Raw genomic sequence first — 12,521 nt, forward strand, 5'->3', positions numbered from 1 at the left:
GATAGATGCTGATCATCATAGTGAAAATGACAGTGATAGATGCTGATCATCATAGTGACAGTGATAGATACTGATCATCATAGTGACAGTGACAGTGATAGATGCTGATCATCATAGTGACAGTGACAGTGATAGATGCTGATCATCATAGTGACAGTGACAGTGATAGATGCTGATCATCATAGTGACAGTGACAGTGCTAGATGCTGATCATCATAGTGACAGTGATAGATACTGATCATCATAGTGACAGTGACAGTGATAGATACTGATCATCATAGTGACAGTGACAGTGATAGATGCTGATCATCATAGTGACAGTGATAGATGCTGATCATCATAGTGACAGTGACAGTGATAGATGCTGATCGTAATAGTGACAGTGACAGTGATAGATGCTGATCATCATAGTGACAGTGATAGATGCTGATCATCATAGTGACAGTGACAGTGATAGATGCTGATCATCATAGTGACAGTGACAGTGATAGATGCTGATCGTAATAGTGACAGTGATAGATACTGTTCATCATAGTGACAGTGACAGTGACAGATGCTGATCATCATAGTGACAGTGACAGTGATAAATGCTGATCATCATAGTGACAGTGACAGTGATAGATGCTGATCATCATAGTGAAAATGACAGTGATAGATGCTGATCATCATAGTGACAGTGATAGATACTGATCATCATAGTGACAGTGACAGTGATAGATACTGATCATCATAGTGACAGTGACAGTGATAGATGCTGATCATCATAGTGACAGTGATAGATGCTGATCATCATAGTGACAGTGACAGTGATAGATGCTGATCGTAATAGTGACAGTGACAGTGATAGATGCTGATCATCATAGTGACAGTGATAGATGCTGATCATCATAGTGACAGTGACAGTGATAGATGCTGATCATCATAGTGACAGTGACAGTGATAGATGCTGATCGTAATAGTGACAGTGATAGATACTGTTCATCATAGTGACAGTGACAGTGACAGATGCTGATCATCATAGTGACAGTGACAGTGATAAATGCTGATCATCATAGTGACAGTGACAGTGATAGATGCTGATCATCATAGTGAAAATGACAGTGATAGATGCTGATCATCATAGTGACAGTGATAGATACTGATCATCATAGTGACAGTGACAGTGATAGATGCTGATCATCATAGTGACAGTGACAGTGATAGATGCTGATCATCATAGTGACAGTGACAGTGATAGATGCTGATCATCATAGTGACAGTGACAGTGCTAGATGCTGATCATCATAGTGACAGTGATAGATACTGATCATCATAGTGACAGTGACAGTGATAGATTATGATCGTCATAGTGACCATGATAGATACTGATCGTCATAGTGAAAGTGATAGTCATATTGATAGTGATCGTGATGCTGATAGTGATTGTGAGAGAGATCATAACATAGGTAGTTTGTTTTCAGAACCAATGTTAATATGTGCATTGATAACTCAGCGATATTGGATTACATACTATGGTGATGTAAGTCTCTCCTCCTAAGAGAGAGAGAAGAGAGAGAGATTAGCTGTCCTGACTAGACTGGCATTCCCATTCAGGGGATGTGAGTATCTCTGGAATCTGGATGCATGGAACTAGTTTCACTCTGGTCTTCTTGCTGATCCAGGAGAGCTCAACATGGCACGACACGTAAAGAAAATCACCACTGCCAGTAACACCCCTGCCAGTAAGGATTACAGCTTTCTCCTCCCGTTGAGACTTGCTGTCTTTGAAGTATCCTCCTTCATCCCTGGTGCTTTATGTTAATTTCTAACACATGTTTCTGTTCTGAGTGTTTCCCTAAAGCCTTTTCCTGAGGAATACTGTAGCTTTCTCTGAGAAGTATTCCTTTGAACCTACTTTTGAACCTACCTGCCATGGTTGTAATAGCTCTGTCATGTTTGACCAAATCCTGGATTTACCGTAAGGGCTCTGACTTCACAGTGTACACCCATTGACTGTCTGCTTTTCTGTATATAGTATCTTGTAAAAGATTGACAATCATATAGCTAGCAATCCTGCATTCAAGATACTGTTCTGGGTGCTGAGATTATGATGAACACATAACTAAGCACATTACTCATCTGTGATATGATGTAACATAAACTAATACGACAAGTCCCTATGGCTAGCTCTGGTCCAGGGCTACATGTGGACTATCTTCTCTGTCAGTCTATTGGAGGCTAGCTCTGGTCCAGGGCTACATGTGGACTATCTTCTCTGTCAGTCTATTGGAGGCTAGCTCTGGTCCAGGGCTACATGTGGACTATCTTCTCTGTTAGTCTATTGGAGGCTAGCTCTGGTCCAGGGCTACATGTGGACTATCTTCTCTGTCAGTCTATTGGAGGCTAGCTCTGGTTCAGGGCTACATGTGGACTATCTACTCTGTCAGTCTATTGGAGGCTAGCTCTGGTCCAGGGCTACATGTGGACTATCTTCTCTGTCAGTCTATTGGAGGCTAGCTCTGGTCCAGGGCTACATGTGGACTATCTTCTCTGTCAGTCTACTGGTAGCTAGCTCTGGTCCAGGGCTACATGTGGACTATCTTCTCTGTCAGTCTATTGGAGGCTAGCTCTGGTCCAGGGAGACATGTGGACTATCTGCCCTGTCAGTCTATTAGAGACTAGCTCTGGTCCAGGGCTACATGTGGACTATCTGCCCTGTCAGTCTGTTGGAGACTAGCTCTGGTCCAGGGATACATGTGGACTATCTGCCCTGTCAGTCCGTTGGAGACTAGCTCTGGTCCAGGGATACATGTGGACTATCTGCCCTGTCAGTCTGTTGGAGACTAGCTCTGGTCCAGGGATACATGTGGACTATCTTCTCTGTCAGTCTATTGGAGGCTAGCTCTGGTCCAGGGCTACATGTGGACTATCTGCCCTGTCAGTCTGTTGGAGACTAGCTCTGGTCCAGGGATACATGTGGACTATCTGCCCTGTCAGTCCGTTGGCGACTAGCTCTGGTCCAGGGATACATGTGGACTATCTGCCCTGTCAGTCTGTTGGAGACTAGCTCTGGTCCAGGGATACATGTGGACTATCTTCTCTGTCAGTCTATTGGAGGCTAGCTCTGGTCCAGGGATACATGTGGACTATCTGCCCTGTCAGTCTGTTGGAGACTAGCTCTGGTCCAGGGATACATGTGGACTATCTTCTCTGTCAGTCTATTGGAGGCTAGCTCTGGTCCAGGGATACATGTGGACTATCTGCCCTGTCAGTCTGTTGGAGACTAGCTCTGGTCCAGGGATACATGTGGACTATCTTCTCTGTCAGTCTATTGGAGGCTAGCTCTGGTCCAGGGATACATGTGGACTATCTGCCCTGTCAGTCTGTTGGAGACTAGCTCTGGTCCAGGGATACATGTGGACTATCTTCTCTGTCAGTCTATTGGAGGCTAGCTCTGGTCCAGGGATACATGTGGACTATCTGCCCTGTCAGTCTGTTGGAGACTAGCTCTGGTCCAGGGATACATGTGGACTATCTTCTCTGTCAGTCTATTGGAGGCTAGCTCTGGTCCAGGGATACATGTGGACTATCTGCCCTGTCAGTCTGTTGGAGACTAGCTCTGGTCCAGGGCTACATGTGAACTGTCTTCCCTTTCAGTCTGTTGGAGGCTAGCTCTGGTCCAGGGATACATGTGGACTTTCTTCCGTGTTGGTCTGTTTGAGCCCACTGTTCAGGCCATTCCTACATTTCCTAGAGACGGAAAATAATCCCTTAGTCTAGGGAAGAAAATGGATTTGCAACAGGGCTACAGCAGGCTACAGGTCATTGAGCATGTCATTGCAATTTATGCACTGTTCAATCTTCAGGATATATCCTCATTCCATGATGCAGGATGCATCCTGACGTTTGGTAGGACAGTGGGTCAGGCATAGAGATCTTATTCAATTCCTACTGTATATGTCATTCTATGGGGTCGGGTCCTCTGTCTGACCTCCTCCAAGGTCTTAATACCCATCCTAAGAGCTGTAGACCTGGGCTGTGTGCCATCCTGGCACTGCCATCCTACTGAACAAAGTATTGGGAATGAGATATGTGTCCCAAATGGCACCCTTTCCCTTTATAGTGCACTACTTTTGGCCAGAGCCCTATGGGCCTGGCTCTACACTATATAAAGAAAATATTGCTATTTGGGATGCACATAAACACTCTGTGTGTTCATTGGTCTACTCTGTGCATTTCTGATAGTACAGTGATTCTACAGTTCATCAGATCATGGTGGGGTTTCTGACTCACACTCCAACAGTAGGACTGCTGGGTAATTGGAGTACAGTACATTGTCTCCTGGATGTTTGTGAACATTGTTCTTAATGTTAAGAATGAAATGAATTTGTAAAGAGGATTGGTACAGTAACAGAAACAGGGAGCCCCCTCTGCCTCTCCCCTTCCCCCCACCGCACAGTTCACAAGGGATTATATCGGTCTGCTATCGAAACTTGGCAAGAGATTCCCCTCCCCCAATTTTTTTTGTTGCATTTGCTGGCAATCCCTCTTTATGCCCGGGCAGCAACTGTTGTTGGACTTTAAACGACAGATGAAGACAAGCTGATGAACAGAGCAGGGAAAGAGAGCATGATGGAGAGAAGTGAGGTTAAAGGGTGAGGTCCATAGAGAGTGGAGGAGGTAAAGAAGGAAGGAGAGAGGGAATAGAAGGAGGTTAGACTAGACTGGTCTACGTGCATTTTGGTGAGGGTTTTCTCTATTCTTCCTCATGCAGAAAAGCCATCTGCATGGCTGATGAATTATAATCATGTGCGATTGTCCAGCGGAGGCTGTCTGTTTGTAAATGTGCCACTCAGGTTCCTGACGCTGACTTCACACACCGCCATGTTGCTCTCCAGATGTGTTTATCTCTGGTGGGAGTGGGATTCATCATCCCTCTTTACACTCTGTTGGAGCTGGTGCTGCTGGTCACAGCATTGGAACACTGGAACAGACAGACTAGGCAGACTGAGTAGTTATTAGTTGAATATTATTATAATGTATCAAACCTGATCAGATTTACATTGCTTACATAATATTGGTGCTTTTATGTAAAGGTCTTATTTGGATTGCATGTCCACCTATTGTTTTGACGATGTTTGAACCTGTCTAGTCTGATATCTGATGTTAGGCTGGATGTTCCTTCTCTGGTAGAAGTGGGGGGTTTGGTTTAGGTTGTGATGTGGGGGTGACTTCGGTGATTCTCTGGTTGACTTGAATAGAATTGTGCACCATCACTCACATTGTCAGATTATCGTTGATCATTCCTATGACACGACTCTCAGATGATTGTCAGAGTGCTTTCTTACTCCGTCTCCCTCCGTCTCTCTCCATCTCTCTCCGTCTCTCTCCGTCTCTCTCCGTCTCTCTCCGTCTCTCTCCGTCTCTCTCCGTCTCTCTCCGTCTCTCCCCGTCTCCCTCCGTCTCTCTCCGTCTCCCTCCGTCTCTCCCCGTCTCTCTCCGTCTCTCTCTGTCTCTCTCCGTCTCTCTCCGTCTCCCTCCGTCTCTCTCCGTCTCCCTCCGTCTCTCCCCGTCTCTCTCCGTCTCTCTCCGTCTCTCTCCGTCTCTCTCCGTCTCTCTCCGTCTCCCTCCGTCTCTCTCCGTCTCTCTCCGTCTCTCTCCGTCTCTCTCCGTCTCTCTCCGTCTCCCTCCGTCTCCCTCCGTCTCTCTCCGTCTCTCTCCGTCTCTCTCCGTCTCTCTCCGTCTCTCCCCGTCTCTCCCCGTCTCTCCCCGTTTCTCTCCGTCTCTCTCCGTCTCTCTCCGTCTCCCTCCGTCTCTCCCCGTCTCTCTCCGTCTCTCTCCGTCTCCCTCCGTCTCTCCCCGTCTCTCTCCGTCTCTCTCCGTCTCTCTCCGTCTCTCTCCGTCTCCCTCCGTCTCTCTCCGTCTCTCTCCGTCTCCCTCCGTCTCTCTCCGTCTCTCTCCGTCTCTCTCCGTCTCCCTCCGTCTCTCTCCGTCTCTCTCCGTCTCTCTCCGTCTCTCTCCGTCTCCCTCCGTCTCTCTCCGTCTCTCTCGTCTCTCTCTCCGTCTCCCTCCGTCTCTCTCCGTCTCTCTCCGTCTCTCTCCGTCTCTCTCCGTCTCTCTCCGTCTCCCTCCGTCTCTCTCCGTCTCTCTCCGTCTCTCTCCGTCTCCCTCCGTCTCTCTCCGTCTCCCTCCGTCTCCCTCCGTCTCTCTCCGTCTCTCTCCGTCTCCCTCCGTCTCTCTCCGTCTCTCTCCGTCTCTCTCCGTCTCCCTCCGTCTCTCTCCGTCTCTCTCCGTCTCTCTCCGTCTCTCTCCGTCTCCCTCCGTCTCTCTCCGTCTCTCTCCGTCTCTCTCCGTCTCCCTCCGTCTCTCTCCGTCTCTCTCCGTCTCTCTCTGTCTCTCTCCCAACTGTTTTCCATCCATCTTTCTCCACCTCCATATCCTGTATTATTCAGGTTGTGGGTACATTCCTTCTCAATGTAATGACATTTATCAGACCTTAACCTGACTGATCTGTCAGATCTATGTTACTCATCTTAGTCAACAGCACCCAACGGTTTCGGTCTTTCCTTGGTATGGTGATGGTGTTAAACTGGTCTGAAAACAACTCCTCGCCTCTTCCCCTCTGTCTTTGCAGATCTCAAGGAACCAGGTGTAAGACAACAATATGGTGTACGTTTCCCCAAGCCAATAGAAAGGCTAAGGGGAGCCAGTGTGATGCTTACACCAGAGGAAGAGGCATGGGGCTGTTTTCTGACCAGGCAGATGTGTTGTCACAGTACACCTCCCTCTCTCACTGTCTCCTCTCTACCACAGACAGGATGACGAATCAGCAGCCAGTCCACCAGTCTAACAAGGCCCATTATGATGAGGCACCCATTGTTGGAGCTGGAGTGTTGGACTTGTTGGAACCCAAACTTCCCAATAGTTTCTTGGGAACCTATTGTGGCTTCCTCATCCGAAACTCACTGCTCGTCCTCACTATACTGGGTAGGTGCCTACCTCGCTTCATGGTGGTCAACTGTCAGGAAATCAATTATTTCATCGCTTTCAGTGGTTATAAAGTGTTACGCTGCATTTCAGCTTTCTGTATTACCTGCGCTAGCGCACTATTTTTTATATATAAACATTTTATTAAATGTTTTATTAGCCCATCCCTCTCTTCGGACGACAATAACAAACTTTCTCTCTTATTTTTTTTTACAGCCTTCTCACACACATTTTACACACATGGCACTTCTCTCTAAGTTTTCTTCACAGTAGTTACATATCAAGAACATAGTTCGTACATACAGTGCATTCAGAAAGTATAAAGACCCCTTACATTTTCCACATTTGATAAGTTAAAATTGATCAAAATTATATATTTTTCTCATCAATCTACACATAAAACTCCATAATGACAAAGCAAAAACACATTTTTAGACATTACTGCAAATGTATAAAAACAAAGAAATAGAAATATCACATTTACATAAGTATTCAGGTACTATACTCAGTACTTTGTTGAGGCACCTTTGGCAGCAATTACAGCCTCGAGTCTTCTTGGGTATGACCTGTATTTGGGAAGTTTCTCCCATTCTTCTCTGCAGATCCTCATGTTCTGTCAGGTTGGATGGTAGCGGCAATTTTCAGGTCTCCCTAGAGATGGTCAGTCGGGTTCAAGTCCAGGCTCTGGCTGGGCCACTCAAGGACATTCAGAAACGTGTCCCAAAGCCACTAGTGCGTTGTCTTGGCTGTGTGCTTAGGGTTGTTGTCCTGTTGAAAGGTAAACCTTCGCCCCAGTCTGAGGTCCTGAGCGCTCTGGAACAGGTTTTCATCAAGGATCTTTCTGTACTTTGCTCCGTTCATCTTTCCTCGATCCTGATTAGTCTCCCAGTCCCTGCCGCTGAAAAACATCCCCACAGCATGATGCTGCCACCACCATGCTTCACAGTAGGGATGGTGCCAGGTTTCCTCCAGACGTGACGCTTGGCATTCAGGCCAAAGGGTTCAATCTTGGTTTAATCTGACCAGACCATCTTGTTTCTTATGGTCTGAGAGTCCTTTAGGTACCTTTTGGCAAACTCCAAGCGGTCTGTCATGTGCCTTTTACTGAGGAGTGGCTTCTGTCTGGCCAGTCTACCATAAAGGCCTGATTGGTGGAGTGCTGCAGAGATGGTTGTCTTTCTGGAAGGTTCTCCCATCTCCACAGAGGAACTCTGGAGCTCTGTCAGAGTGACCATCGGGTTCTTGGTCACCTCTCTGACCAAGGCCCTTCTCCCCCGATTGCTCAATTTGGCCAGACGGACAGCTCTAGGAAGAGTCTTGGTGGTTCCAAACTTCTTCCATTTAAGAATGATGGAAGCCACTGTGGTCTTGGGGACCTTCAATGCTGCAAAAATAAATTGGTACCCTTCCCCAGATCTGTGCCTCGACACTGTCCTGTCTCAGAGCTCTACGGAAAATTCCTTCAACCTCATGGCTTGGTTTACGCTCTGACATGTACTGTCAACTGTGGGACCTTATATAGACAGGTGTGTGCCTTTCCAAATCATGTCCAATCAATTGAATTTACCACAGTTGGACTCCAATCTAGTTTTCACTTTGCCATTATGGGGTTTTGTGTGTAGATTAATGAGGATTTTTATTTTTAATCCATTTTAGAAAAAGGCTGTAACGCAACAAAGTGTGGAAAAGGTCAAGGGGTCTGAATACTTTCCTAATGCACTGTACACATCACTTCTTGTTGGCACTAGTGTACTTACTGTAAATCCCCCTGGAATGGAAATGAAATCCAATGAGTCAGACGCTGTGATTATAAACCCTCTCGAAATGCTCTTCTGAAGGTTTCACTGGAATCTCTTCTCTCTGCGCTCTCATTGGAAGCTGTACGGGTGACAGAGGAAACCATTGTGTGGCTGTTGTGCTTTACTCCTCTCCTCTGTGAACTGTAACAGGTGTAATAGCGGGGTCGCTGTTTGGGATGCTGCTGCGGTATGTTTCTATTACAGACCCCAACACCCTGATGCTGGTGTCCTTTCCTGGAGACATCCTCATGAGGATGCTGAAGATGCTCATTTTGCCCCTCATCATCTCCAGCCTCATCACAGGTACACTGTTGTAATACACACACACACACACACACACACACACACACACACACACACACACACACACACACACACACACACACACACACACACACACACACACACACACACACACACAAACACACACACAAACAGTCTTATACAGCTAACCTTGTGGGGACACACAATTCCATCCCATTCAAAATCCTATTTTCCTTAACCCATAACCCTAAACCTAAACCTAACTCTAACCCTAACCAGTACTCTTACCCTTACCCTAACCATAACCCTAATCTTAACCATAACCCTAACCTTAACCATAACCATAACCCTAACCTTAACCCAAAAACCTTAATGTTAAACCTTACCCTGACTCCTAATTCTAACCCTAAAACTAACCCTAGCCCCAAATCCTTAATGTAATTCTAACCGTAGCACTAATTATAACCTTAACCCTAAACCCCCTAGAAATAGCATTTGACCTCGTGTGGACTAACAGAATGTTCCCAGGTGGTCAAATTTGTGTTTGTTTACTACTCCTGTTGGGACTTCTGGTTCCCACAAGAATAGTTAAACACGTCCACACACACACACACACACACACACACACACACACACACACACACACACACACACACACACACACACACACACACACACACACACACACACACACACACACACACACACACACATATTCAGGTGGAAGGTGCCCTGCTCATCAGCCTGTCTCTCTCCCTCCCAGGTCTGGCTGGTCTGGATGCTCGTTCCAGTGGGAGGATGGGCTCCAGGGCCATGGTCTACTACATGTCCACTACGGTCATAGCTGCCATCCTGGGGGTCATCCTGGTCCTGGGGATCCACCCGGGAAACCCCAAACTCAGGAGCAGTCAGGAGCAGGACACGGCCCCCAAGAATCAGGAGGTCAGCAGTGTGGACGCCTTCCTGGACCTCATCAGGAACCTGTTCCCTGAAAACCTGGTGCAGGCCTGCTTCCAACAGGTAGGACCCAGACCCAGAACTAGAACTGGACCCAGACGCAGAACTAAACCCTGACCCCATCAAACAATGGATGTTCAGTTGTTATTGTGAGATTTGGACCCTATCAAAGCCTGACTTTAATGACCAGCATTGGGAATGTGTGGCTTATGGGGAAATTGTGTCCAATTAGCAATTGATTGTTACAGAGCCTTCAGAAAGTATTACACCCCTTTACTTTCCCCACATTTTGCTGTGTTAAAAAGTGGGATTCAAATGGATTTCATTGTCTTTTTTTGTCAATGATCTACACTAAATACTCTGTAATGTCAAACTGGAAGACAAATTCTAACATTTGTAATATTTGTGAAAAACACAACAGTAATATATCTTGATTAGAAAAGTACTCAACCCCATTACATGTTAGAGTCACAGCGATTACAGGTCTGAGTCTTTCTGGGTAAGTCTGTAAGAGCTTTGGATTGTACAATATTTGCACATTATTCTTTTTAAAATTCTTCAAGCTCTGTCAAAAATATAACTAGGCCACTCAGGAACATTCAATGTCATCTTGGTAAGCAACTCCAGTGTTAATTTGGCCTTGTGTTTTAGGTTATTGTCCTGCTGAAAGGTGACTTTGTCTCCCAGTGTCTGTTAGAAAGCAGACTGAACCAGGTTATCCTCTAGGATTTTGCCTGTGCTTAACTCTATTCCGTTTCTTTTTATCCTAAAAAATTGCTGATCACAAGCATACCCATAACACGATGCAGCCACCGCCATGCTTGAAAATACGAGTGATACTCAGTGATGTGTTCTGTTGGATTTTCCCCAAACATAAAACTTTGTATTCTGGACATAAAGGTAATTTCTTTGCAACATTTTTTTGTAGTTTTACTTTAGTGCCTTACTGCAAACAGGATGCATATTTTGGAATATTTGTATTCTGTACAGGCTTCCTTCTTTTCACTCTGTTGATTAGGTTAGTATTGTGGTGTAACTACAATGTTGTTGATCCATCCTCAGTGTTCTCCTATCACAGCTCATAAACTCTGTAACTGTTTTAAATAGGTGCCCCTCTTTGCGAGGCATTGGAAAACCTGATCTTTGTGGTTGAATCTGGGTCCATTGTGTGACTTATTAAGTAAATGTTGACTTTTTAATTTATTTAGGCTTGCCATAACAAAGGGGTTGAATACTTATTGACTCAACACATTTCAGCTTTTCATTTCTAATCAATATGTAAAAATTCCTCAAATATAATTCCACTTTGACATTATGTGGTATTGTTTGTACGCCAGTGACCCAAAATCTCTATGTATCCATTTTAAATTCAAGCTGTAACACAACAAAATGTGGAAGAAGTTAAGGGGAGCCAATACTTTGGAAGGGACTGTATATGTACAGACTAGTTCATAAAAAAGAATGGCTTATGTCATCACGGAAGTAGAGTTTTGCTTTAGAGTAGAGAAGACATTAGTACTATATAGGTAGAGAACATTGAACAGAACAACATGAATTGGGGTATTTACAGTACTATATAGAGAACATTTTGACATAAACGCAGCTAGAACCTTAAAGTCCCAGGCGTTCCATATTATGATCCTTCCATTTCCCAGAAAATGACGACTTTGCAGAACAACACATGTGAGTGGTGTTAGATGTGCAGATCCTAATTCCCTCTCTTTATTCCAAGCTTTTGTTGTGGCATTGGACATTTGATGTCTCCCTCTGAACATCTTTCCCCTTGTATTGACCAATAGCTGTTCTTGTGACATTTTCGGAATTTATCAGAAGCTGTTATCCAGCGTGATTTACAGTTAATGCTAGTAGGAAAAGACAAGTGCAGGTTTGAATTTTTTATTTTTAGGGGCGAAGAGGGAGGGAATGAGACGGAAATGTCTTATTTAAGATACTCTTTGAAAAGGTAGGGTTTCAGACGTTTTTGGAAGATGAGCAGGGACTCTACTGTCCTAGCATCAAAGGGACATGATCCTGTACCTAGGTGGCTGACCACAGGACAGAACAGGAGAGGACAGGAGAGGACAGGAGACTACAGGACAGGATAGGGCAGGACAAGACTGTGTGATTTACAAAGCAACACTGCCTGGCAGATATGATTGCTGTTAATCCAAGCAGGCGGATCATTTTTAAGCGATAATCCAGGCCTCAATCATGTCACAGCAGTTCCCTTCTTTTGTACAAATCCTGTGTTTTTTCTCTCTCTCTCCTTATCGCTCTCATTCTCTCTCACTCCTTGTCACTCTCATTCTCTCTCACTCCTTGTCACTCTCATTCTCTCTCTCTCCTTATCGCTCTCATTCTCTCTCACTCCTTATCTCTCTCATTCTCTCTCACTCCTTATCTCTCTCATTCTCTCTCTCTCCTTATCGCTCTCATTCTCTCTCTCTCCTTATCGCTCTCATTCTCTCTCACTCCTTCTCTCTCATTCTCTCTCCTTATCGCTCTCATTCTCTCTCACTCCTTATCTCTCTCATT

General features: G+C 45.4%; 1 protein-coding gene across 1 annotated transcript in view; it reads left to right on the forward strand.

Annotated features, from left to right (window-relative positions):
• The first annotated feature begins 4,603 nt into the window (after positions 1 to 4,603).
• Positions 4,604 to 12,521, forward strand: part of LOC121844432 (excitatory amino acid transporter 2-like) — an 11,998-nt gene continuing 4,080 nt past the window's right edge. Inside the window, exons 1-4 of the mRNA XM_042314487.1 lie at positions 4,604 to 4,722; positions 6,793 to 6,966; positions 8,916 to 9,068; positions 9,793 to 10,049. Of these exons, the coding sequence (XP_042170421.1) occupies positions 6,798 to 6,966; positions 8,916 to 9,068; positions 9,793 to 10,049 (579 nt within the window). The 5' untranslated portion in view covers positions 4,604 to 4,722; positions 6,793 to 6,797. The remainder of the gene's footprint in view (positions 4,723 to 6,792; positions 6,967 to 8,915; positions 9,069 to 9,792; positions 10,050 to 12,521) is intronic.

Source organism: Oncorhynchus tshawytscha, unplaced genomic scaffold (genome assembly GCF_018296145.1).
Source record: "Oncorhynchus tshawytscha isolate Ot180627B unplaced genomic scaffold, Otsh_v2.0 Un_contig_7743_pilon_pilon, whole genome shotgun sequence".
NCBI classification, from domain to species: domain Eukaryota; kingdom Metazoa; phylum Chordata; class Actinopteri; order Salmoniformes; family Salmonidae; genus Oncorhynchus; species Oncorhynchus tshawytscha.